This window comes from Periplaneta americana, chromosome 16, assembly GCF_040183065.1.
Source record: "Periplaneta americana isolate PAMFEO1 chromosome 16, P.americana_PAMFEO1_priV1, whole genome shotgun sequence".
Classification (NCBI taxonomy): domain Eukaryota; kingdom Metazoa; phylum Arthropoda; class Insecta; order Blattodea; family Blattidae; genus Periplaneta; species Periplaneta americana.
The window spans coordinates 55,053,754-55,080,294 of NC_091132.1; the positions used below are offsets into that span (position 1 = coordinate 55,053,754).

Here is a 26,541-nt window from a genome sequence, read left to right on the forward strand (position 1 = left end):
ACAATTACAATTGAGGGGCTTAGAATAAAAAGCAGGTAAGTGACATTATTAAAAAAAAATGAGGTAAGTGGATGTTGTGATAGCCCAAAAGGATGTTTCTTTGGGATAAAATCAGGTAAGAGATCACACTGTGCAGTGCTGCTATATGGGCATCACTTCACCAAACTAGTGTATAATATTTCATTGCATGTAGAACTTTAACTGTAATTTCCTCAAAACTAGGTTTCCGTCACTTACCTGCTTTTTGTTCTAAGCCCCTCAATTATATATTCAAAGTTTTACGTTGACAACAATTCTAAGATACTTAACATTATTTAACATTCAAAGTTGTACGCAGAAAACAGTTCTAAGTTTATCATTGTAAGGTTTGTTCTTCTATTTGTTAGCACACACGAGAACTGTGAAAAGAAGTTCACAGTCAACATTAGAAACGGGAACCAATATTCCTTGGAGTGCTCCGTCCACAAAATCACTGTGATCTTCACGTAACGACAGCAAACCTTCTCGAACTGAAAGTCCAGGACTATTTTTAATTATAATTAATTATGTGCCTTTTTCAAACAGAACTTCTAAAGTTTCTAAATTTAGATAATGTATTTATTAACTTCTGAAAAATTGCGTCTTTTTGTGAATAACGACAGAAAATATGCTAAATTCGCGAGTCATAGGATTTTTGCGATTTTTCGCGAGTGTTTCGCGAATTGAAACGTGTAATTATGTGATATTTTTAATGTGAACCATATTTTAAACTATGTTTATTTGGTTTTTAGGTTTTTCGCGATTTTGCGAGCCACGAATTTTGACTGTCTCTAGCCATGACTTTCTGTGCTCCCCACTGATGAAAGAAATAGCAGTAAAATACTACAGCTATCGGTTGTTTTTCAGGCCTGCACGATCATTGAAACACGTTGGCCGGCCCACACTAGTCTTCAATAATGGCGGTCAGTGCTATTACGTCAATCAAAAACATAATTGGTTACAAGGGCAGCACTAGGAAAGGGTCCGAAACCAGCGTGAAGCGAGACGATTCGCTCGACCCTGTGCCCACCGTGGGATTCAGAGTGGGCTACACCAAGGGCACCACCAAGCTGGAGGTGCGGGTGCTGGGAGCCAGGCACCTGCCCGCCAAGGTGGGGCGCACCGCGGCCGGGGGGTACACTGTCAAGGTATAGTAGCAAACCTACCATATTAAATAAGGTAAATGATGACAAGCGAGCTAAATATGTACCTTGTCTTCCATATCTCAGTGAAAAATATGGCAGTGATGTCAAAGCAAGCGAATTTTTCTGACCTTGACTTCGTGCGCGGGCATCAAGCGCTAAGTATGAAAAGAGGAAGGGTTGTGTACTGTATATGAATAAACAGCCTGTTGGATTAAGAAAACAGTGGTGCACAAACTTCAAACGGAACGTGAAATTTTATGTCGTTATTTTTATATGGCTTCTTTCTGTTTGATATTATCTATACTGTCTGTAAAACAAAAGTACTAATACAAATTTCTTAATATTGCAGTTGTGTTTTAAATGTTAATAACATAATGAAGAGTTAAGAAGAAATATTCATGTTTAGGTGAGGGGTTTGGACTTTTTCCATTGCTGGTTGTCACAATAAAAAATTAAGACACAACGTTTCGAAGGGTGGTTCTCCCTTCGTCTTCAGGTGGAAGGAAGGAGAGAAGAGAAAAAACCTACTGTTGGGATCGTAACGTACAGCTATTCTGTATTATGTATGAATAGCTGTACGTAACGATCCCAACAGTAGGTTTTTTCTCTTCTCTCCTTCCTTCCACCTGAAGACGAAGGGAGAACCACCCTTCGAAACGTTGTGTCTTAATTTTTTATTGTGACAACCAGCAATGGAAAAAGTCCAAACCCCTCACCTAAACATTAACGATCCACCATTGCTTTCCAACCCCTCATTTAGATCAAGAAATATTCACATAAACTCCATAGTAGAACTATACTGTAGCCTACTAAATGGATGAAATACATCAATCAAAAAGAAAGTGATGTCCCAAAAAAAGAGATTGAGTATGACATGATAAGTTGGAATTGATATTGATGGTACCTTTGGCCTTATAAAAGTATTCAATAAACCAATCAAAACAATATTACAGTACAAAGCAAAGTTACCTAGGTGCGGTATATGTTTTAAGTGTAACTAATATTCCATAATAAAGCTCTTATCGCATTATGCTTTTAAGGTGATATTGGTGCACAATTTCCTAACATCAGAATATTAAATTATTTTCTCGAAATGTGCTGAAGTTATAGAGCTGACATTTTTACAACACATGGGCACGTATCTTTTGCTTATGATGTAACAGTAGTTGTTTTGTTAATTCATTTTCTTACAAACAATTTCCATGCGAATATTTTTAAAAATTTTCAATACACTTATTACTTACTGGCTTTTAAGGAACCCGGAGGTTCATTGCCGCCCTCACATAAGCCCGCCATTGGTCCCTATCCTGGGTAAGATTAATCCAGTCTCTATCATCATATCCCACCTCCCTCAAATCCATTTTAATATTATCTTCTCATCTACGTCTCCGCCTTCCCAAAGGTCTTTTCCCCTCTGGCCTCCCAACTAACACTCTATATGCATTTCTGGATTCTCCCATACGTGCTACATGCCCTGCCCATCTCAGATGTCTGGATTTAATGTTCCTAATTATATATAAGGATATAATGCGTGCAGCTCTACGTTGTGTAACTTTCTCCATTCTCCTGTAACTTCATCCCTTTTAGCCCCAAATATTTTCCTAAGAACCTTATTCTCAAAAACCCTCAATCTCTGTTCCTCTCTCAAAGTGAGAGTCCAAGTTTCACAGCCATACACTATCTTCAGTAATACGTATTTACGGTATATTAGATTTACGAAAACGTTCTGTAAGGCTACTAAATAAATAGGCCTATATCTGAAAATTTCACTTTTCTATAAAAAAAAAGTTGAGAAAATATTTCTTTTGAATAAAAAATCAAACTTGTGAAAAATGAGCATTAAAATTAAAACTTACATTCTTATAGTGCACTTATATTTCTCAGACAAATCTAAAAATTAACATGGATACAGTTTTAATAAGTTCTCTTCCCTTTATCTATTGAATAAGTGCTGGCCATCCCTGAATATAGCTCGACCAAGCGGGATATACTACCTCTTTCGTGTGTCTCTTTCCTTTCCGCTGTAAAGCGCTCAGTCTCTCCTGAGCTCTAAAGCGCGCGCTTGCTCCTATGGGCATCAATTGACATTACTGAAATATGGCATTTCGCTTTACAACTGGGATGTTACAGGCTTACTATTTGGAGCGGGGGTTGTTTACCAAAATTTACATGTAATATCCTTAAATCCTTTAAAATTCCCTTTTATGAGGTTCAGAAGATTGTGATGGAAATTCTGAAGGCCTCTCTTCAAATTCTACACTATCATCTATATGTTAACACGTAAATTTTTGTTTTAATGTACAAATCGAATCATTATTTTGCTCGTTTCATTTTCCTTTATCTTTTATGTTTGTTAATTCCGGATCCCAGTGGTCAATCTCACTTGAGGACGGGTGATTTGAAATAAATCTTAGTACTTAAATTTGGAGTGAGGGAAATCTCACCTTTTATATAAGCATTTCCACTTTCGGTACAGCCTTGCATATGAACAGACTCGCAACATTTGCAGCGTTCGGTTGCGCAACACGAAAAGTAGCACTCTGCACGCTATTTTTAATCTTTTATTTATTTATTTAACTAGCTAGTTAGTGAGTACAGATTAAAATTATAAAACAAATGTTTCTAGCCACTACCGTAAGAGCCAGGCTCGTGTACGGTGTGGCCTTAGTCAGTAATATAACATAAAATTTAGGACAGTTTAGTAAATACAGTAAGTAACTTAATTCAAACCAATAAATAACACACAAAAAAGAGAAAAAACACATTTAATATAAATTGTCAATCAGACAGAAGCCAGTAATATTCAATAAAAACATGAATATAATCGACAGAAATAAAAGGTAAAAAAATACACACATTTGTTAAAATTATATATCATGAATAATTTTATAAATTTCTTTTTTAAAAGCTTCAATTTTAAAATATTTCAAATTTGAAAAATGGTTTGTAATTTTATTATAAAGTCTTGGGCCGAAACTAGCACCATGTTTAAGAGCTGCATTTGTAAGACATCTAGGCTCAGTTAATGGGAAAGTTAGACATTTGTGTTCGAGTACGATATTCATGTCGATTATATTTATGTTTTATTTGATTTCTGTGGTAGTAAGTTAGTAAACTATATTCATAAATTTCTTCAATAATTAATACTTTAAAATCTGTATAAATTAAATTTATTGGGTAATCCATATTTTTGGTTAGACAAATTTTTATTAATCTTCTGTGTGGCTTATGTGTGAACACGACGCATAACTTCTATAGTTGCAGTAGAAAAGTTGCACAGCATATTACCTAGCTTACCGGTGACCGTACGTTTAGGTTGAATTTTTTTTACTTGGTTATTTAACGTCGCTGTATCAACTACTCGGTTATTTAGCGTCGATGGAAATGGTGATAGCGAGATGGTATTTGGCGAGATGAGGGGCGAAGATTCGCCATAGATTACCTGACATTCGCCTTATTGTTTGGGAAAATCTCGGAAAAAACCCAAACAGGTAATCAGCCCAAGCGGGAATCGAACCTGCACCCGATCGCAACTCCGGATCGGCAGGCAAGTGCCTTAGCCGACTGAGCTACCCGGTGGCTTTTAGGTTGAAAGACAAGCATTATATTCAATGAGAACTATTCCGTAGAAGTTTTCAGAATCGTCGACTCAATCTGATAGCACGTCGGAAATTAGTTACTTAGGCTGATAAGTGATAACAGTTTCATTATCAATAGCAATGTAAGAGCAAATAGATACAGCTTTTTAGAGCTTCGGGGTTAGCTTAATGACTACACAGCCTGGTTTCCACAACCTGAATCACGACGAATTCAATTGGAATCAGTGGTGAGAAAATACATAATGACGCATGGGTGAAGAACATTTATCGAAAAAAATAAGTTCTACAGTGGGAACCGCTGAGGAGAAGACAACGAAGGAAAAGCTGGATAGAGGGAGTTAATGAGATGATGAGAGAGGTTTGAACAAGCCGGATAGAGAAAGCTGGAGACTGAACATCGGGAGATGAAGAGCTTTACGCAATCGATTACTGGACTGATGTATCTAACATATAAGTAAAGAAAGTTCGACATGACTGCGCCCTTTTGAAAATCTGATTCGTTTTTTAATATTTACTTAATGATAAATTCCACCTGAATTCGTCGCGATTTGAACCACAGTCTACAGTGTGGAAGTCAGGCTACGTAGTCGTTAAGCTAATTCAAGATTTTCAAAATGGCGCACTCATGTTGAACTTGCTTTACTTCCATGGGGACTTTAAAGCCTGGCGGCCCCCTTGATGCTATTCGACAGGAGTAGGCTACGTGCCGACACCGGGTTTCCCCTTCTCCTCTCCTCAGAGAGGGACGTTCAGTTCGTTCACTCTGTTTGCTGTATCAGATTTTAAATAATTCCACACCTATTTACCTAGTTCCTCGCTTCACACTTTTAGCATCCCACCACAACCGTGATACACGTTCACAGCATAACCTTGTTCTATCAATTCCATTCCATCAAACATCTCTCCACTCTGCTTTCTTCACAATACACACAGCCCGTTCCTGGAATTCCTTGTCACAGGAAATCAGGAGCAGTCGGAGTCTAAAATCTTTTAAGTACACTACTTAGAAATGTTTTTATTGAACAGAACTAGACTCTTGCGGAAGTCCCTAAGTAGTCTGAAATGACCAAGTTGTTATTTTTTTCCTCCTCTCTCTTCTTTTTTTCCCCCTTTTCATTATCTTGATATATTACTTAATCATTTGTATCTGTATGCCATATAGTATGATTTTGCTATTCAACATTTTATGTCTTGTAACCCACATGTATTTTCCTATTAGGATATTAACATACTATATCTCAAGTGAATTAATCATCCAATTTATCAAGAGCAGTTTGTCTTATAAATTATATATAAGCCTATCATCATCATCATCATCATCATCATCATCATCATCATCATGAGTGTAAAGCAAATCCACCGCCTTTGGCGCACTCTGCATAATCTCAAACGAAGTAGGAGGTCTACTCTTCTTGGCCATGAACCACACTCGTAGAGACGGGAAAAATAACGGCAAGTTAAGGATCCTGCCATTAAATTTATCAAAAATAAATTGAACATTTCGATCTCATAACGCATGACATAAATATGTGTAGGCAATTCAGCGTGTGGGCGAAATATACATGGGCGAAACTGCAATATATATGACGCAATCTTGTACGTGTGTTTTATTTTCTTATGTTAGTGTGGTGCATTTCTTGTGTTTGTGTTGCGTTTCTTTGTTTGCGTTTAGTCTTTTTTATGATGCTGTCTATTGTGTTGGGGTTGTATCAATTTTCCTATGCTACTGTACTGTATGTATTTGATAGTGTGTACTTCTTCTTTATAGTCGTGTTGGCTCATGGGAATGTTGATTAGTCAAATAAATATCTAATTAATTCAAATAACTAATTTGTGCCATACATAAGTATTTCTGTTGGTATATATTTTTTAGTTTTCAAAGATTTAATGATCGGTTTGATACCATAGATATTAATTTTCATATGGTTTTATAAATAAATGTTAATTTTGACGTTTATGTACAGGTAAAACTGTTTCCTGGAAGAGAGAAGTTTGAAACAGAGACCAAACCGGAATCATGGCCGGTGTACAACCAAGATTTCAGTTTCGAAATCGCCAATTGCCCAATTGTGAAAAAAGGGACACCACTTGAAGCAATTCTCAGTGCGAGTAACTTCCTAGTGTTCACTATTTACGCTGAGGACGCGTCTAAAAAGAAGCGCGTGATCGGTGCTGCCACCTGGCCGCTGGATCACACACAATTTACTCACAAGCAGCTTACGCATGACTACGGCGACAACGAGGAGTTGGAGACTCCTGACATCTGGAAGCGAGCGAAAGATATATCTAGTGGCATCACAGGAGTGAAACAGAAGGTGAGTAAAATCCTAGATCATGTAAAACCCCTGATCATATAATAGGTTACGGAGTGGAAGTGGAATAATCCTGCAAATTTTCAGAGTGAATAGCTCATGTTATATGTAACAAAAAAGTGTAATAGTACCATATTGGTGGAAAGTTCATAGTTTTCTTAAAAAAAAGTTTTATCCCAAATGTTTAACACCCTCTTATTCGGTAACTATTGCGAGTAGGATCGTGATTATTGTCCATATCGATAGAAAAACTAATAAAGAATCATTTATCCCTTTAGCGTATGTCATTAGCGTGAACGGTTTCCGTGTAAATTTAATTTAAAAACCACTAATTTCAAGCCACTGGACAATCCGACCAGATTACAACGTTGTAGTGAGAGAGACAGGTGAGAGGTGGTTCATCTAGGGAGACAGACCTGAATTTGTTGACCTCTTACACATGTATTACGAGAAGAAAAAAGTGTGTGTCAGCGGCGATGTTGCCAGACTGCTGAAACTTCCAACTTAATTTTCTAATTAACCGTACATTTAATCACAGATGTAATATATAGGTTTTCTATTCATTTACGTCTATCCTACCGTCCCTTTAAATCTGCAGGATTATTTTACTTGCACCCTGTATATCAGAATGGCCATTCCCATGTTATGAAATGGCAGCGTAAAAAAGAGAACAACCACTAGGATCTCCACTGTCGAAAATGAATTTTTTGGTAACGACCTCTAGATAGCAGTACTGTTGCCAAGATTACTCCATCCAATTCCATCAGGGTTATAGCGTGACTTATTTCGCAGTAGCTAGATGGCAGCATAGTGAACTTGATCGAAGTTGTTGTCTTGAAAGTGTATTAGGCTGATCAATCTGTATATGTGATCAGGGACAAAACACAGGTTTGACATTGTGTAATGTGTTGGCTTGTATTTGTGTTTGTTAACGGCAAAAACCTTGTAAATTAACAAGTTGCCGTCTATGCAATTTAAAGCTTAAAAGTAGAATTGACTGAACAACTCCAGAAAGTATTTCATGATAATAAACAGTTATATTAATAGTTTTAAATTCAACTTTGAAAATGATTCAGGAGCTAACGACTTACTACATATAGCCTACTTACTTACTTATGGCATTTAAGGAACACGGAGGTTCATTGCCGCCCTCACATAAGCCCGCCATCGGTCTCTATCCTGTGCAAGATTAATCCAGTCTCTACAATTATATCCCACCGCCCTCAAATCCATTTTAATATTAACCTCCCATCTATGTCTCGGCCTCCTCAAAAGGTCTTTTTCCTTCCGGCCTCCCAACTAACGCTCTATATGCATTTCTGGATTCGTCAGGTGAAGAATACAAAGCATGCAGCTCTGCGTTGTGTAACTTTCTCCATTCTCCTGTAGCTTCATCCCTCTTAGTTCCAAATATTTTCCTAAGAACCTTATTCTCAAACACCCTTAATCTTTGTTTCTCTCTCAAAGTGAGAGTCCAAGTGACTTAAAACATATAAAAAGCTATTAATCATTAAAAAATTACAAAACTGTATTTAGGTTTAAGTCAATAATATTTATTTCTAACAAGTGCAGCGAAGTGCATGGGTATGGCTAATATGCAATAAATAAATACTTCGTTGCTAGGGAAACGTGGACAACAGATGAGCAGTAATTTCAGTGTCGTTTGTTTTGCCGCATACCGTATTACCACAGTTTACTATATACAGTCACGAAGCTCAATACATAGTAAATATGCATCCATAGATAGTTGCTAACCACTAGGATCGCTGCTATCGCTTCATTAGAGACACTGCGAAATAGTACCAGCACAGTCTATTGTTCCTAGCACCCTCATAAACTCAAGCTTCGTGACTGTATACACTAGATTGTGGTATTACCGTACGGTATTCGTGCAACGCATTCCTTTTGCAGATAGAAGAAAGAAACAACCAGCTGGAGGTGTCTCTGTGCTACACTCCAAGAAACGCCGAGGAAGGAGAAGTTGACATACTTACTCTAGGAGTAAGTAAATTACGTTGGAGCCTGGAAGCTACTCGGGAATATGAACAAAAGAAAGGTAAGGAATGCAACATAATTTCTAGTAATTTGAATTTTGGAACCAAAGACATGTTGTTAGACATCGAAAGTAAGTATTTTCTTTGTGTAATTTGAATGTATTGAGCAAGAAGCATGGGTGTAACCCTAGATCATATATACCAGATAGATCGGCCTTATAGGCTTTGACGTTAACAACTTTTGTCAGGTTTACTACGCTGCCATCTAGTTGTTACATAAGGAGTCACGTCATAATTCCCATTTGAATTGCATTAGCGACTGTACTGCCATCTCGTGTTCGTTTACGGCGGACGGGTGGCGATCCTGACGGTTCTTTTCAAAGTGCAAACGATTTTAACATAGCGATGACCTATCTATTACATATTATATGATCTAGTGTGTAACTCAACGTTGGCTTGTTATAATGCAGCCAGTTTACTGACAGCCTTGGCCCAAATATAGGGTATATATCTTGGGAGACTAAACAGATAGTGGAATTCATTTTAGAATTATCTGGAGACCAAAGATGCGGAAACAATTTATTCTTGAATTTTATGATGACATATGACTGTCACTATTTACATTTTTATAGTTATATATATTTTTTTTCTGAGTTGCTTGTTTACAAAATAAGTATTGGTTTTCATAATATATTTGCTTTTTGCAGCTCTCTTATACGTGAAGTTAAACCTGCTGGAAAACGGCGGTAGAAGCATCAAGTTTAGCAAAACTCGTCGTTTCCCTCCAAGTATATCTGTCCACTTTCAACCTGACAAAGACAACTCGATACTTGATGTAGAACTGCCTCAGAATAGGGAGGATCTCAGATGCGAGTTCAGCCTATGCACTAAGCCAATGTTAGGTGAGTGTATATGTAGATACAATGTTCATTATCCAGTATTAAATTACATAACTCTGATTGTTGCCTTATACAATGTAAATGTACGATTATATTAAGGAGTCCTCTGAAGTTAAGTATTTAGGTATAATTTTCGACAATAATTTAAAGTAGTACCAACACATTAATTACCTTTGTAATAAATTACGTAAAATAATATATTATTTTGTTTTATTGAGGAATTACTTCTCAATAAGTTTATTACGCACAATATACTTAACTTTATTTCAATCGGTAATTATGTATGGAATTACAGGATTGGGTAACTTATTTAAAACCAATTTTAATCCACTTTATTTATTGCAGAAGAAAATAATTAAAATATGTCTTCATAAACCCATTGATTTTCCATCTCAAAATTATTTTTAGACTTTAATGTTCTTAAAATAAAACAAATTTAATGTATTGTATTAATAAAATTCATACATAAAAATCGAAATAATTTTGAATTATATTCTCATAGTTATGCAACAAAAGGTACGAATTTTTTAAGATTGTTTGAACCAAAATGCAACACTGTTACAGTATTTAATCATAGTAGTAATTTGGGCCAAATAATTTTATATTTAAATATCCTAATCTTGTCAGTTCTAATAGTTCTAGTATTAAATTTAAAAAGTTGTGTATGGATTTTATAAATAATAAAAAATTGTAAATTTAAAATTTATATATTACTATTGTGTAGTAGATATAAGACAAATTGTATTATTTACTTGTCCACACCTGGAGTAACGGTTAGCGCGTCTAGCCGCGAAACCAGGTGGCCCGGGTTCGATTCCCGGTAAGTTACCTGGTTGAGGTTTTTTCCGGGGGTTTCCCTCAACCCATTATGAGCAAATGCTGGGTAACTTTCGGTGTTGGACCCTGGACTCATTTAAGCGGCATATCATCTTCATCTCATTCAGACGCTAAATAACCTAAGATGTTGATAAAGCGCCGTAAAATAACCTACTAAAAATTAAAAAAAAAATTTACTTCTTAATTTAAATTCAGGAATCCGCCCTTGAGCACGAGTTTTACTCTTTCAGGGGTGAGCTAAAGTTTTATCTGTTTATATTATATTTTATGTTACAATTATTATCAAAATAAATACATAAATAAAATAAATAAATGTCACAGATTAATTGTTAAATTCTTATTACATCGCTTCACAGCTAGAATAGGGAACGGGAACATGTCAATTTACTGTATATCATATCATATAATGGAGAAATCGCACAGAAAATGTCGTGCTGTATTTTCAGCAGTCGACAAAATGGTATTTCAGCATCTGAAACTATGTGAATTAATTTGGACTTTTTTCGTCTCCAGGCAAGAAGACCGTGTTTGGCAGGGTTGTGCTCGGGCCTGAAGTAGGTGGACCTGGCTCAGATCACTGGGAGAGAGCGTTCGAATCTCCAACACGCACGATTACACACAGCCACAACCTTCACTGAAGTCTTCCATGGGTGACAAACACACTGACAGCCAACACGTAAAACGATCTGCGATGAGCAACACAATTTTGAGAACTGAATCTATGCAAGTGGTAGAGATGAAATTTTGAGTCTTATTGTGTCTGCAATGGAATTTCTTCCATTCTTATCGTTAGTTACATGAACATGGAAGTATTGACTTAATATGTTTTTTTTTTTTAGTCTGAATGAAGAGTGATCTTTATGGATGTTTTGTTCATAAGTCGTCCATGTATTTTTTCGAATTGAAGTGTTCAGAACCATAGTGGGCCAAGCGCCATTTACTAAGACAGTAGAAAACAAGGATTAAAATGAAGTATTACCATAATTCAATGGAAACACATAGCAAGTAATATAAAATATACACATTAAAACTAAATGATATGTTAATCTTCATTAAACTATGGTATTCACTTAACTTTAACCCTTGCTTTCTCCGTTTTTAATAAATGGCGCTTAGCCCACTATGGCTCTGCCCCCTTCAATTGTTACCACGCTTTCCTGGCCGACAGCGATCAGTTTTTAAGGGCGATAGAGAGTTTTAGCATGGCGTCCTTTGAAAAGGAAGTTCATATTGTGCAGTTTGTCTTGAGCGATAGCGACCGTTAGATTGCAAGTTGTTGGTGCGTATTGCGCATGCATTACACTCATTTCTATTGTGCAGTCTTCAAGAAGAAGTGGATCAAAATTATTTTCAGCGATGTCCATCCATTTCCTCTAAACCCATTGTTTGTGAGAAAAATTAGAGAGCAAGATAGTTAATGGCTTTATTGCCAAGAACTCAGCATTTAGTCAACAACAACAATATTGTATGATGAAGGATGGATAGAACAGAGAAAAAAATCACTCCGACACCGGGACTCGAACCCGTGTTTTCAGTTATACGTGCTGACGCTTTACCCATTAAGCCACACCGGATTCCAGTTCCGATTGCGAATCGAATCCCCTCAGTTTAATAAATCTATAATACTCTCATAGCTACAGTGCATATGTCTGTACAGATTACAGTGCACGTAACTGCGGAATCCCGACCAAACAAGTCACTCAGCTGAGTGCGCTCCTAGTATAATGGCAGTTGACATTGGACATATACGTCAACATATATATATATATATATATATATATATATATATATATATATATATATATATCCCTAATTTGGAGTCAGGCCACAAAGGATCCGGTACTGTGGATTGAATTCGGCGTAGCTCAGTGGTCAGAGCGCTTGGTACGTAGAACCAAGGACCCGGGTTCGATCACCGGCGCCGGAGCGAATTTTTCTCCTCAAATATTAACCCTCAGTTTAAGTTCTACCTCTCAGTTTTCCCTTTGGTGGCTTACCCTCGCGTACTGTGTCACAATGTCCAACGCTCTATGTACAGAGGTGCACTCATTACGAGTGATTAAGTGGCCGGGATCCGACGAGAATCTCGGTGCCGGAGAGAATTTTTATCTGTTCTATCCATCCTTCATCATATGATAACGCAGAATTCCTGCACGGAAATATCACATGCACTTCGGTACATCACAATAACTATATTGTAGCCACAACATGAGATGAAATATGTGATCATTGTAGTTTGCCATAAACGAGCGCTCTTTCTTACTTTCATCCTATCGTCCACTGATGTCATCATTGCTCTCAAGATGTACCGCAAGATATGTAAACGGTAAGTTCTATTTATGTTTATAACTTATAAAAGAAACAAAATCTGATACCAGAGGGCAAAAAAATTCCATTCATTTTTGCTCAAAATAAAAATTAATCGCTGTTGGCCGCTAACTTTGCTATCGGGGAAACATGACATTTATACAACTAATACAGCACAGATTTTGGTTTTCGGAAGATCTCGAATAAGCCAGGCGTTGTAAATCAATCACACATCAAATCGCTAAAAAAGATATATAAGTATTCGTTACTCCAACGAGTTATGTATGGTAAAGACAAAAGCAATATACAGAACATTCGGCTTCCAGCCGGGAATGCGCGTACGAACTATGCGTGCGTGACCGGCCTACGTTATTTCCTTTTTTGATTTGGGCTCTGATAACACGGAACCTCGGTTAATCGAAACTCGGATAATCGAGACTCTACAAAAGAGTTTTCAAGAACATAACGCTTTTAACGTGGAACGTTTCAGTGGACATCTATTCGGGAAAAATGTCCGTTACCATTTCTGTAATACTCTACGCGCATCTTACTCAGAGGAAGCGCGCCGATGCAACCCGCATCATATCATTACTTCTTATTGGCAGCTGACAGAAGCAACCCATATAAAAGACACACCGGCGTAGGTCGGTCGGCTAAGGCCCTCGTATGCCGATCCGGAGTTGCGCTCGGGCGCGGTTTCGATACTCAGCCTCATCTCGCTATCACCAATCCCATCGACGCTAAATAATCTCGTAGTTGATACAGCTTCGTTAAATAATGTAAAAATATTCAATATAATAATTCTTAATAATGCAACATGCATAATGATCTTTAATTTATTTCGTACATAACATAACCTAGAAACATCCAAAGTCATACAATCACCCAACCAAGAACCACTTAAACGTTCCACGCCATTATTATCCGAACCCCCTGCCATTTTTTTACATGGAAATGCATATCATGTCAGAATAGTGAGAAGATGATGGGTTTGTCCATCAGTAAGCGGCACTTATTAAACAAATGTAACACACTGGCGATTTCCGCGGTACTTCGACGGCTGAAGTTACGCGATGACCATCTTTTCCCCAGCAATTTCTGAGTAGTTTCCTAATAGTTGCTGTTATAAATAAGGAACAAACTTTCAAAACCTGACATGTCACTTTTTAGAAAATGCTACAAATATGTGTCTCTGTAATAAACGAATTTTTTCTACTGTGAAAATTGATAAGAATGTAGCAAAAATATATATATATTTCAGCACAGAAAATATATTTTTATTGCAAAGATGTAAGTTTTTGGCGTGTGAAGTGTATTTTTTGAAAATGGACACGTTAGGTTTTGAAAATTTGGGACTAAAATTTTATAATATCTTGTATTATATAATGTGCCAAATTTATTGTTTAATTTTACAATAACTTTAATTACACAATTTCAGCATAATTTAATTACAATCGTATGATAATATCTGTTACATTTTGTAATTTTTTTATTGCATAGTTGAATAATAATAATAGTATAAGCGATAATAAAAATTGTTGAATTTTTTACCTAAAGCAACCCCCCGCTTTATTTACTTGTAAATAAATTCAAGCACGACCACTCGTCATATTCAGAGATACGATCGTTGTTGAAAATAGGCCTCGAGTATTGATATTATGATAGCGAGAAAACGGGCGAATAAGTAATAAGGGGATGAAGTGTACATAATTCAAAATAAGGGAGAAAACGAGTGCAGATTTCTCCTCTCTTGTAACCTAAGCCATGATAACGTCTCGAAAGAAGGTGACATATATATATATCCAGCCATAGTATCGAACATTACAAATGAAGCGGACACACGCGGTATGAACAAGCTGTAGTTCCTGGGAGGAATGAATCCTGAGATCACTGAACAAAACGTCGCAATAATCGAAGTGAGGTAAAATGAGTGTCCGTACTAGCATCTGTTTTAATTTATATGAATAAAGATACAATCTTTTTAGTGAATGAAGAATAGAGAATGTCTTCTTACATGTACTATTTTAATATGTGTATCCCAAATGGGTCCAACCGACTCTTTGGCGCGAGCTAACTCTTCAGCTCTTTCGTTTGCGAGCTGGCTGCTTAACAACTCGAAACCATGGATGAATATTATACAGGGTGCTCTAAAATTCCTCTTACAAACTTCTAGGATTTGTTAAGGGGACTGAGTAGATAATGTTTTGAATTGGAACCCATGTCCGGAAACGTACCGTTTCCGTGCTACAGCCGTTTGAAAACATGTTTTCAACGCGACCACTTTTACAAGTAATTTATTTTATTATGAGGCGTGACCCAGTACATCACTTGTTTTACAATTCAACTCATTAATAACCAAAAAAACAAAATGGAAACTGAATCATTTAGTCACAAACACTTTTGTTTACAGTTCAACTTAACTGTTTTTGTCCTTTTCAAATGATGGTTAACATTCAAATCCACTACAAATGCGGTTCGATGTGGCGACCACCAACTTCGTTGCACGCATTGTACCTACGAATGATGTTTTGGTAAACGCGCTCTATCACACCTGGTGTATCTGCAATTTCTCCTGCAGCGACCACAACTCGTGCCACCAGAGCTTCTGCTGTCTCTACAGGAGTCTCATAAACCAAACTCTTCATATGACCCCAGAGGAAAAAGTCCAATGGAGTCAAATCCGGTGATCGTGGAGGGCATGGAGGATCTGACGTAAGCACACCTCATCATGTAACGCTACAGGCGGACGAATCGCGAAGCTATTACTTGTTGAGACACGTGACGTACGCTCAGGCAGTGCTTGCTTTCAAACGGCTGTAGCACGGAAACGGTACGTTTCCGGACATGGGTTCCAATTCAAAATATTATCTACTCAGTCCCCTTAACAAGTCCTAGAAGTTTGTAAGGGGTATTTTAGAGCACTCTGTATATCCATGTCGAAACCGTTTAATTCAAAGGAATTCATGCATACAGTAAGAGATGGCGTGGCAGTGCACTTTCTACCAAGGTCCGTCGATAAGTCAGGTCTTCGCACGATTAATCTAGTGGTTTTGATACCACTTGGTTATTAATTATGCATTAAAAAAAAAGTATTCGCGTGCTGCCATATTTGCGCCAACTCTTAGGTTTGTTTATATTGTGTTATGGTTGAGTTGTGGAAGGAATTTGTATTTAAATTTATATATTTCGTAAAATAGCGACACCTAGAGATCGTGCTTTCTACCAAGTTGTACAGTAACAGATGGCGTGGCAGTGCACTTTCTACCAAGGTCCGTCGATAAGTCAGGTCTTCGCACGATTAATCTAGTAGTTTTGATACCACTTCGTTATTATATGGATTAAAAAAAATCTTCGCACGCTGCCATATTTGCGCCAACTCTTAGGTTTGTTTATATTGCGTTATGGTTGAGTTGTGGAAGGAATTTGTATTTAAATTTATATATTTCATAAAATAGCGACATCTAGAGACCGTGCTTTCTACCAAGGTGTACAGTAACAGATGGCGTGGCAGTGCACTTTCTACCAAGGTCCGTTGATAAGTCAGGTCTTCGCACGATTAATCTAGTGGTTTTTTGATACCACTTCATTATTAATTATGCATTAAAAAAATCTTCGCACGCTGCCATATTTGCGCCAACTCTTAGGTTTGTTTACATTGCGGTATGGTTGAGTTGTGGAAGGAATTTGTATTTAAATTTATATATTTAATAAAATAGCGACACCTAGAGATTGTGCTTTCTACCAAGGTGTACAGTAAGAGATGGCGTGGCAGTGCACTTTCTACCAAGGTCCGTCGATAAGTCAGGTCTTCGCACGATTAATCTAGTGGTTTTTTGATACCACTTCGTTATTAATTATGCATTAAAAAAATCTTCGTACGCTGCCATATTTGCGCCAACTCTTAGGTTTGTTTACATTGCGGTATGGTTGAGTTGTGGAAGGAATTTGTATTTAAATTTATATATTTCATAAAATAGCGACACCTAGAGACCGTGCTTTCTACCAAGGTATACAGTAACAGATGGCGTGGCAGTGCACTTTCTACCATGGTCCGTCGATAAGTCAGGTCTTCGCACGATTAATCTAGTGGTTTTTTGATACCACTTCGTTATTAATTATGCATTAAAAAATCTTGGCACGCTGTCATATTTGCGCCAACTCTTAGGTTTGTTTACATTGTGGTATGGTTGAGTTGTGGAAGGAATTTGTATTTAAATTTATATATTTCATAAAATAGCGACATCTAGAGACCGTGCTTTCTACCAAGGTGTACAATAGGAGATGGCGTGGCAGTGCACTTTCTACCATGGTCCGTTGATAAGTCTGGTCTTCGCACGCTGCCATATTTGCGCCAACACTTAGGTTTGTTTACATTGCGCTATTTATTTATTTTATTTATTTATTTATTTATTTAACCTGGTAGAGATAAGGCCATCAGGCCTTCTCTTCCCCTCTACCAGGGGATTACAACTACAATATAAAGAATACAACTATAATTAGAATTAGAATTAATATTGAATTTACAAATACAATAAAAATCAAAGTATTAAAAGAATTAACAGACTAATAAAAGCTAGACAGTTCATTGTAAAAATTAAGAAGAGAGAAAATTTTATTATTATTATTATTATTATTATTATTATTATTATTATTATTATTAACTAAGTAAAAATTAAACCTAATCTACGCAGTAAGAAAATGCTTAATAAGTTTGCTTTTGAACGCTACTAAATTACGACAGTCTCTGATGTCACTGGGTAGGGTATTCCACAAGCGCGAAAGCGAGATAGTGTATGATGATGAATACGATGAAGTCTTATGTGTTGGTATGGCTAGTATGCGGCTATTTTGCGTGCGTGTGAAGAGATTATGATATGATGACAGGTAACTGAAACGGGAGGCAAGGTAGGTAGGTGTAGAGGTGTGAAGGACTTGGAAAAGGAGAACAAGAGAATGAAAATTTCTACGTTCGTTAAGCCGTACCCAGTTTAGAGTTTGGAAGGATGGGGTAATGTGGTCAGCGCGACGGACATCGCAGACGAAGCGAACACAAGAATTATGAACACGTTGTAATCTTTGCGACTGGTTGACATTGAGGTCGGTCAGTAGAGAATCACAATAATCGAAGTGGGGCATTACTAGTGTTTCCACTAGTATTTTCTTGAGTGATAGCGGGAGGAATTTTCGAATGCTGTTTAAGGAATGTAGTATGGAAAGCACTTTTTTGATAATAAGGGTTACTTGATAATTCCAGTTTAAATGCGTGTCAAAGTAAACTCCAAGGTTTTTAACACAGGGAGAAAAAGGGATTATTGTGTCGTTTAACTTGACTGGAAGAGCAGGAGTGATGTTGCATAATAGACGTTGAGTTGTGGAAGGAATTTGTATTTAAATTTATATATTTCATAAAATAAGTTTCCAAAACAGATATTTCGATAACTTTCGGAGAACATTCTGCTTTCTGCTAATGCATCCACACTGTCTCGCGCTCCACTTCGAAAAAATCTCATCCTGGTATAAGGATGCTATGTAAAACCCCACAGTCTCGACAACTTTATTACAGTTTTCCATTAAAATCATTTTTAATAAATGGAAGTTAGCTTGCAATCATTCTAAAATTAACAGTCTTTTGAAATTCATCGCTGTCTTTCCCATAAAATTCTTCTTTAATATTTAAATAATTGCTTTAAAAGAGAAATTTTCAATAAAGAAAAGCAGAAGACATTCCATGTAGATCGTGCAATGTAAAGTATGACTACACAGTCCTTACCGAAAGTTTTAAGAAGACCCCACCATAAGTGATGTTTCACTCCTGTCCTTATACTTACGTGAAACCTCCTGATATTTAGTTATAAAAGGACCAAATGCCCGTAAAAAGTGAAATTTTAACTGCATACCTAATCTGTCTAGCTTCGAAACTGTGGATTATATAACAATTTTTCTGTTGTGAAATTTATTAAAGAGTTACATAGGTTATTTTGTAAGGAAAAAAATTAATTACTCCAGGATGGATTGACTTAGATCAGTGAATTTTGGAATAGAGTTAGACATAGACATAGACGTTTTTTGCAATTATTTATTTTTGTCTAAAAAATTCGTGACAGTTTTCGCAGCCATTGTAATCCAGATTGTTTTTGTTTGTTTAGGAAAATTGCCATTTTCTAAAATTCTCTTGAGCTTGAAATTCGCGGCAAATGGTCCCGGGTAGGCCACTGCCATTTACACCATAACATTGGGAATTGGTAACTTTGGGCAATCAGTTTATTGCCTCCATTTTTAGTAATCAGCTGTGGAACTTGCGACAAGTGTAGAAAGCTTGGATTTCTTCCTTAAAAAAAATAAAATATATGTCGAAATTCAGTGAGTGTGGACGTGAAGTCGCAGATTATTGGGATGTGGAAGAATGACTGGAGATAATATCCAACTCCATTCCAAAATTCATTGATCTAACAAGCAAACATTCTGATGGGGGCAGATAAAAAAGTTATTTTTTTTCTTCCACCATGTTAATAATGTCGAAAGAAGTGCTTATACAAATTTTAGCCACTCGATCGCAATTACGAGGCCGTCCAGAAAGTGATTTTTCGTGGAGTAGTTTACAGAAAAAAATCACAATTGCATGGAAAGATTTATTGAAACAGATACAGCAATTGTTGCGCTGTTTGTCAACATATCCCCCATTGGAATTGAAACATTTGTCATACCATGAGATGAATTTTTGTCTCCTTGTGTCGTAGAAGTCAGCCTCTTAGGATTGGAACCAGCGTTTCACAGCCGTCTGCACCTCTCTTTCGATCCCATGATATGACAAATGTCTCGATTTCCGGTGGGAAATATGTTGAAAAATAGCTCAACAATTGCTGTGTCTGTTCCAATAAATTTTTCCATTGAAAGTGTGTTTTCTTTCTGTTAACGGCCCCTGGCGAATTAATTTTTTTACGGTCCTCGTAATTGCGGTCGAGTGGCCAAAATTTGTATAATCACTTCTTTTGACATTATTAACTTGGTGAAGGAAAAAAATAACTTTTTTATCTGCCCCCATCAGAATGTTTGCTTGTAAGTCAACTAATTCTGGAGTAATTAATTTTTTCCTATTAAATATGTAATTTTAAATAAGTTTCATAACAGACAAATTGTTATATAATCCACAGTTTGGAAGATAGACAGATTGGGTGTACAGTAAAAACTTTACTTTTCGCAAGCATTTGGTCCCTGTATAAACATCAGGGGGTTTCACATAAGTATGACAGGAGTAAAACATCACTTATGGAGAGGTGTCCTAAAACTTTTGGTAGCGGCTGTATAGAGTTAATTTTATTGTGAATTACAGATTACCGGTATATTACATCCGTATATAAATAACCAGAAATCACTTAAAATATAAACAAATCGTGCGATAAAGAGCACATTGTATAATAAACACCAATTTCGTCACGTGACATAACGTGTCTGGTCATATCTTTCGTTGGCCTCGATCCATAATGAATTTAGAATATTTTTTGCTGGAAGTCGTCTTGATATCCTGAATGACAGGCAACTTCTTCAACACGGTTGTTTAGCGGGAAGTCTCAGTGTTTCATACAGGCGAATCGTTTTTAAATTAAAACTAGAATGAGTCGAGAGGAAATCCAGGCTTAGGCCTATATAACTCCTATTTCTACACCTTATTAGTTTTAATGGTAGTAAAATTTACATTTTATGTCGTATTAAATGCACTTGTGAATTAGAATATCTGCTTTCATTCTTTGCTGTCCCCTTACAAAGTGAATCTCATTAAGTTATTGACAACCTATGTCTTCAGCAGTGTAGTACAAAAATCTTTCCACTCTGGCCACTATTTCTACACGTCATTGAATTAGTCTCTGATAAGCTTGAGCTTCTTGCGTTACAAGTTAACATTCAATGGTATTACTACATAATTTATAATTATAAATTTTATTGTGTGATTTGAGATGAATTTCAATTTTGTGTTTGGCTTTGAATTTTAGGATCCAGGTTACATCATCATTTAATTAGCATTATAATCATAATAATCATCATTATATATGTAGCAGGCTAATTTACCTGTTTTGTCTCATTAGGAATTTGAGGAAATTTCGAAATTTTGTTAGCTTGCAATGCATTACCGGTACTTCATTGTTTGTTCATTATCGTGTGTAGTAAGATGTATTGGTATCAATTGAGTTTGTATGTTCCAATCTTTTTGGCTCACTATATTACATTTTTATGACATATCCGTTGATAATTTCGTCTATGGTCGTGTGTCCAGAAACATATTCCAAGAATTGCATTTCTACGGTTTTCATAATAATTCTTATATTCATGTTTTGACGTAAAGCGTCTTTAATCACCTTTAAGGAGAGACAAATTGAACGGAGTTATGCAACAACAAACCAACTAACAATTTTATAAAAAATGGGATTTCAGTGTCATCTGCAGACAAATAATTAAATTGTCTTAAAATATCTGAACACATGTTTCTTATTTTCCAATCCAACAATGAGTTTTAGTTCTTACTCACTTGTTTTTCCTGCATTTTATTTTCTGCGACAACAAACTAACACACATAGTTTGTCATAGCAAAATTAGATCATATTTATTAAAATGGTAAATAATGTCCTGTTGATACTGAAATTATTTTCTTCCATGTTCAGAGTAAATTGAATTTGAACAAAATTGATACTATGAGTTTATAAATAATTTCAACTAAATTCCTAAAGATTTCTAAAAAGTAATTTTGCTGGTAGGTCTGTTGTTGAGTAACTGTCCAATAATTGTAATGCTTTGGCGTGAAAGGTTCTTATGTAAGCTTTGACATCATTCCTGGTACCATGAAAACAAAGAACTACAGTGGACGCGGAGAAAGATTCGACTTGTGGCCTCTATAGTAAAGAACGAGGAACGTATAGAGCCAGAGCGTGGCGCTGCAATAATTATAGGTAACCTACAAGGAAAACTCAGTTCGGACTCCTCGCAGCGCTCATGCTATACCCCTCTTACCCCCCTACAGTAGACGTGAGAGCATGCTGGGAACGGGAGCTTACGTCATCTGCGCGAGACAGTCATGCCCGCTGGTTTCTGCGCACTGAGTTTTCCTTGTCGGATGCCTATAACAGTATTCCCCCTTCCTTCACTCCGATGACAGTCAGCTGGATGGCGGGCGGGTGGACGGACGGGCAGATAAGCTTAGGGAATATATCTATATGCAACATTGCGTCCGCTTCCTGTGTGGCAACATCGTTTACATTTACATGCGTGGCGCCAGAAAGGCGAGTGTCATATCCAATTCCCATTGACTGAAGGATCCGGGGAGTGGATGGAAGGGAGTTCAAAAATATACGTTCGGGGCTGTCAAAACTTGCTTCTTTGCTTGTGAAACCTTTAGTTCCAATTTCTTTTATAATCCATGACCTCCTATTGTAGTGAACTCTAAAGTCACTCGAGATCACTTGCACTCACAGGATGTGTTTACGTCACATGCGATAAGATGCCCGAACGAGTCCGTTATTACATAGGGGTGCATGCATATGTGTAAGCTATATGGCTGTCTGCCAACGAACTTGGACCCTATGATAATTGGTCATTAGTTGCTGGTGGTAGTGCTATGTATCTTGTGCTCTCATCTGGGCTCATGGTACCTCATGGGATAGGGGTTGAGGGAGCGAGGTGATGCCTATGGGGAAAGATAAATGGATTCTGCAGGTTGAAAGGTAGTTCGGGGCCCGTAGTGGGATCCGTAGACTGGCAGGGCCTTAGGGCATCCACATCATTCCATCCAGAGCAGCACAATGGGCCCAACCAAGCGGCCTACGTGTGAGAGCAGTCCGTGCCCCCTAGTATTATTTGTGTCCTCTAGTATAGGCTAATACCGTATAGTGTAGTTGTCCTTTGACTTGAAAGTACAGTGTAGAGCAGTGGTCGTCAGCACTCGCTGAAATGTGCAAAGGGTAAGCGGTGCCGTCCCGTGTACACCGTCGTGCAGCAGGAAGAGGTAGAGAGCATACCCGCTAGCAGCTACGAGTGCACCATTGAGCACTGTGTTCTCCGCAGGTAAGAGATGCTAGCCCTAGGGTGCTCTGTGCTGACGACCCCTGGTGTAGAGATATAGGCTAGCTACATATGTATTGCTGACCTGTTACAGTCATCAGCTTATCTGAGTTGCTCTCGGGTGCGGGGTTCGATTCCGTTTTGGCCTGTTTACCTGTTTGGGTCTTTTCCGAGGTTTTTCCCAACTATAGGGTAAAAGGCAAGTGTCGTGATTTTTCGTCCAATAAATAATCATTGCATTCACAACCTCATTTCATTTCTCGCATCACCACAACTAGTTCTACATAAAGATATAAACATAATAAAACAGTAAAGTAATAGTCTATACCTGTCGACAGGGATCGCATTTACGTGTTGTTGTACAATTCTACGTTAAATTATGCAGATCAGTAAAGTTATGTAGGTAGCTGTCGATTTTTTAGCAAATATTTTACATCTTATTTTGTCATTGTTTAAAAATGAGCACTGTTCACTGTTTAATTTTATTAAATTCTCTCTAAATTCTATCCCTAGCTACTTCATATTTGCTTCATTGCTAGATTGTACGCAAATGCAAAATGACTGGCACACTGATCAGTATTAATACACAGGGTGTCTCAGGAGGAATGTAAAATACTTCAGGATAATGTAGTTTGGGTTAAATTACACTGTGTAGGTCTACATATTTTAACCTGATACATCTATGTCCGAAATGTAACGGTTGGGAAGTTATTGATGGGAGAACTTTTAAATAAAGAGAAGCATAATAGTCGTATTTCTACGTTTTAAAATATTGTGATAAGATACATTATTGAAAATGCTGCATCTTGTGTTATTCCAATAAGTTTATTTCATATTCAAGTACAAATTCAGTAAGAAAATAAAATAATTAGACTACACAACACAAATAATTACTAAGATTGGCCTTCTTATGGATTCCATGAATTTTACTGATACCGGTTCTCTTTCCGACCTCAATGAAACATTTGGTAGCGTGCCAGATTCAGATAATATCCTGTAAACACGGAAATCACACAGTTAGATGGAACCCTTCGATTGGGAAAACGTCGTCTGAATTAAAGTCAAGTGACGTGTATTCAATTGTGTGTGTTGCTCTGGAGTTGTGATGCTCAGATGCTGCCATGTGCAAAAAATCTGGTGTAACACGTCAAGATAGTAAAGCAAACGGAACTGCAAAACGTTACAGTATTGCTCCATTTAATTTCTCCCCAACCGTTGGACTTCAGACATACATAACTTATATCAGGTTAAATCGATGTAGGTTAATCCAAACTACCGTACATTATCCCGAAATATTTGACATTCCTCCAGAGAAACCCTATACACTACTTAAAAACATTGCCTTGACCAATAACAATTTTACTTCCATAAAAAAAAAGGTCTACCCACTTAAGGGGTTAGGTACAGCTTACAGTAGTAAAATTTTGGAAATATTGAACATTTTTTCTCCATTATTGTACCTTGTACATTAATAAAAAAAATAGTATGTGTAAAATACTGTCCTTCTGCTATATGAAAAAAAAAATATTTTTACGATTTAAAAAGAATTATTTATATATTTTTTTTTCAAAATTCAAAATGGTGACAGTTCACTGTGCAGTGATGAAGTTTTTCCATCATAACTCAAAAACTATCCAACATTCTGCGATGAAATATTTTGTGTGTATTTATGCAGTCCTATCTACAATATGATACAAAATCTACCTTTGTTAGATTGTCTAATAAAAAATAAATTCGTTTTAAAGAATGGTCAGATATCAGTATTTTCTTGTAACACAAAATAAAAAAAATATATTATTTATTAAGAAATGTAGCTGAAGGAGCATGATATTGTAAAGATGAGTTTCAGCAATAAAATAAAAGAGAGACAACATGAAAAAGTTAAAAATTTTATGAGTTATGAGAGAAACGCTTCATCACTGCACAGTGAACTGGCACCATTTTAAATTTTGGAAAAAAAAATATATATATATTTTTTTTAAATCGTAGAAATATTTTTTCCATATAGCAGGAGGACAGTGTTTTACACATACCAATTTTCATTATTGTACATTATACAGTAATGGAGGAAAAAAATGTTGAATATTTCAAAAAAATTTACTGCTGTAAGTTGTACCTAACCCCTTATAAGCCATCATCTGAAATTAAAAATGCTGGCTACGCCAGTAACAAAACACGTGGAATTATTATAATACCGCAATGTATTATTTTCATTCAAATCTCGAAACATATTTTCATGATTGCTAGTCTTCCTCTGTAAATCAGTAAATCATCAACATAAATAGAACATACAAATTAAGAAGTCACGAACGGTTAGTTCTCTGCTTGCAGTGACAAGGCTTCTGTCTCCACAGAACAATGAACCATTAATCTTCTTCGACAAGGCAGAGAGAGGTAATCAGAACGCTTAGAGGAATACCAAATGATTTTTCACTACCTATGTAACTAAGTAGGCGCGTTTCTTTTCATTCTTTGGTTCCCCAACAAATATAAACAAAAAAAAAAAAACAGTTTACTTTGTGCTAACATAGGGTTTCCATAGCAGCAACACAAAAATTCAGGACATTTTGACGCGACAAACCTATGTAATTATTATGTATTTTTCTGCGTTTAATTTCCTCTCGAGTGTCATTTAAATTTGAAGAGTTCGCGGGAAAAACGATGAATGTCACAGTTTTGTTAAGGTTGATGTCATTATCTAATTCAATGTATCACTACGAAATTTAATGTTGTTCTTATGAAAAATGGTAAAAAGGAGAATTATCACCACGAATACAGTAATCCTTTCCCTTATTTTCTATAGAAACAGCACTACATCTTGCAGTTATAGACTCAATTAGATCATTATCTAATCCTTAACAGAAATGTGACATTCATCGTTTTTACCGCGAACTCTTCATTTGTTACTGTTGCTCCAAGGTATTTGAATTTTTTCATCTCTCCAAAGGATAAATGTCCAATTTTCATATTTTATTTTCGTACTATGTTCTGTTCATGAGACATAATCATATATTTGTTTTTTTCGGGATTTACTTCAAAATCTGTCTCCTTACTTGTTTCAAGTAAAATTCCCGTGTTTTTCTAGTAGTTTGTGGTTTCTCTCCTAACATATTTACGTCGCCCGCATAAACAAGCAGCTGATGTAAGGCGTTCAATTCAAAACCCTCTCTGTTTTCCTGGTCTTTCCTAATGGCATATCTATAGCAAAGTTAAAAAGTAAAGTGCATTTTTTGCTTTAGCCCGCAGTGAATTGGCCTATACGGACTCTGCTCATTTTAATTAATCGAACTAGCTTCTTGGGAATACCAAATTAAAAAAGAATGTTATATAAAACTTCTCTTATAACCGAGTCATATGCTTTTTTGTAATCTATGAATATTTCT

At 36.5% G+C, this 26,541-nt stretch overlaps 1 protein-coding gene across 2 annotated transcripts in view; it reads left to right on the forward strand.

The window, feature by feature from the left end:
• Window positions 1-14,356, forward strand: part of LOC138716287 (synaptotagmin-C-like) — a 29,014-nt gene extending 14,658 nt beyond the window's left edge. For both annotated transcript variants that reach the window (XM_069849218.1, XM_069849219.1), the window contains exons 2-6: window positions 886-1,166; window positions 6,727-7,077; window positions 8,986-9,130; window positions 9,776-9,970; window positions 11,318-14,356. In XM_069849218.1, coding sequence (XP_069705319.1) covers window positions 936-1,166; window positions 6,727-7,077; window positions 8,986-9,130; window positions 9,776-9,970; window positions 11,318-11,442 — 1,047 coding nt within the window. In that variant the 5' untranslated portion in view covers window positions 886-935 and the 3' untranslated portion in view covers window positions 11,443-14,356. The remainder of the gene's footprint in view (window positions 1-885; window positions 1,167-6,726; window positions 7,078-8,985; window positions 9,131-9,775; window positions 9,971-11,317) is intronic.
• Window positions 14,357-26,541: the final 12,185 nt, after the last annotated feature.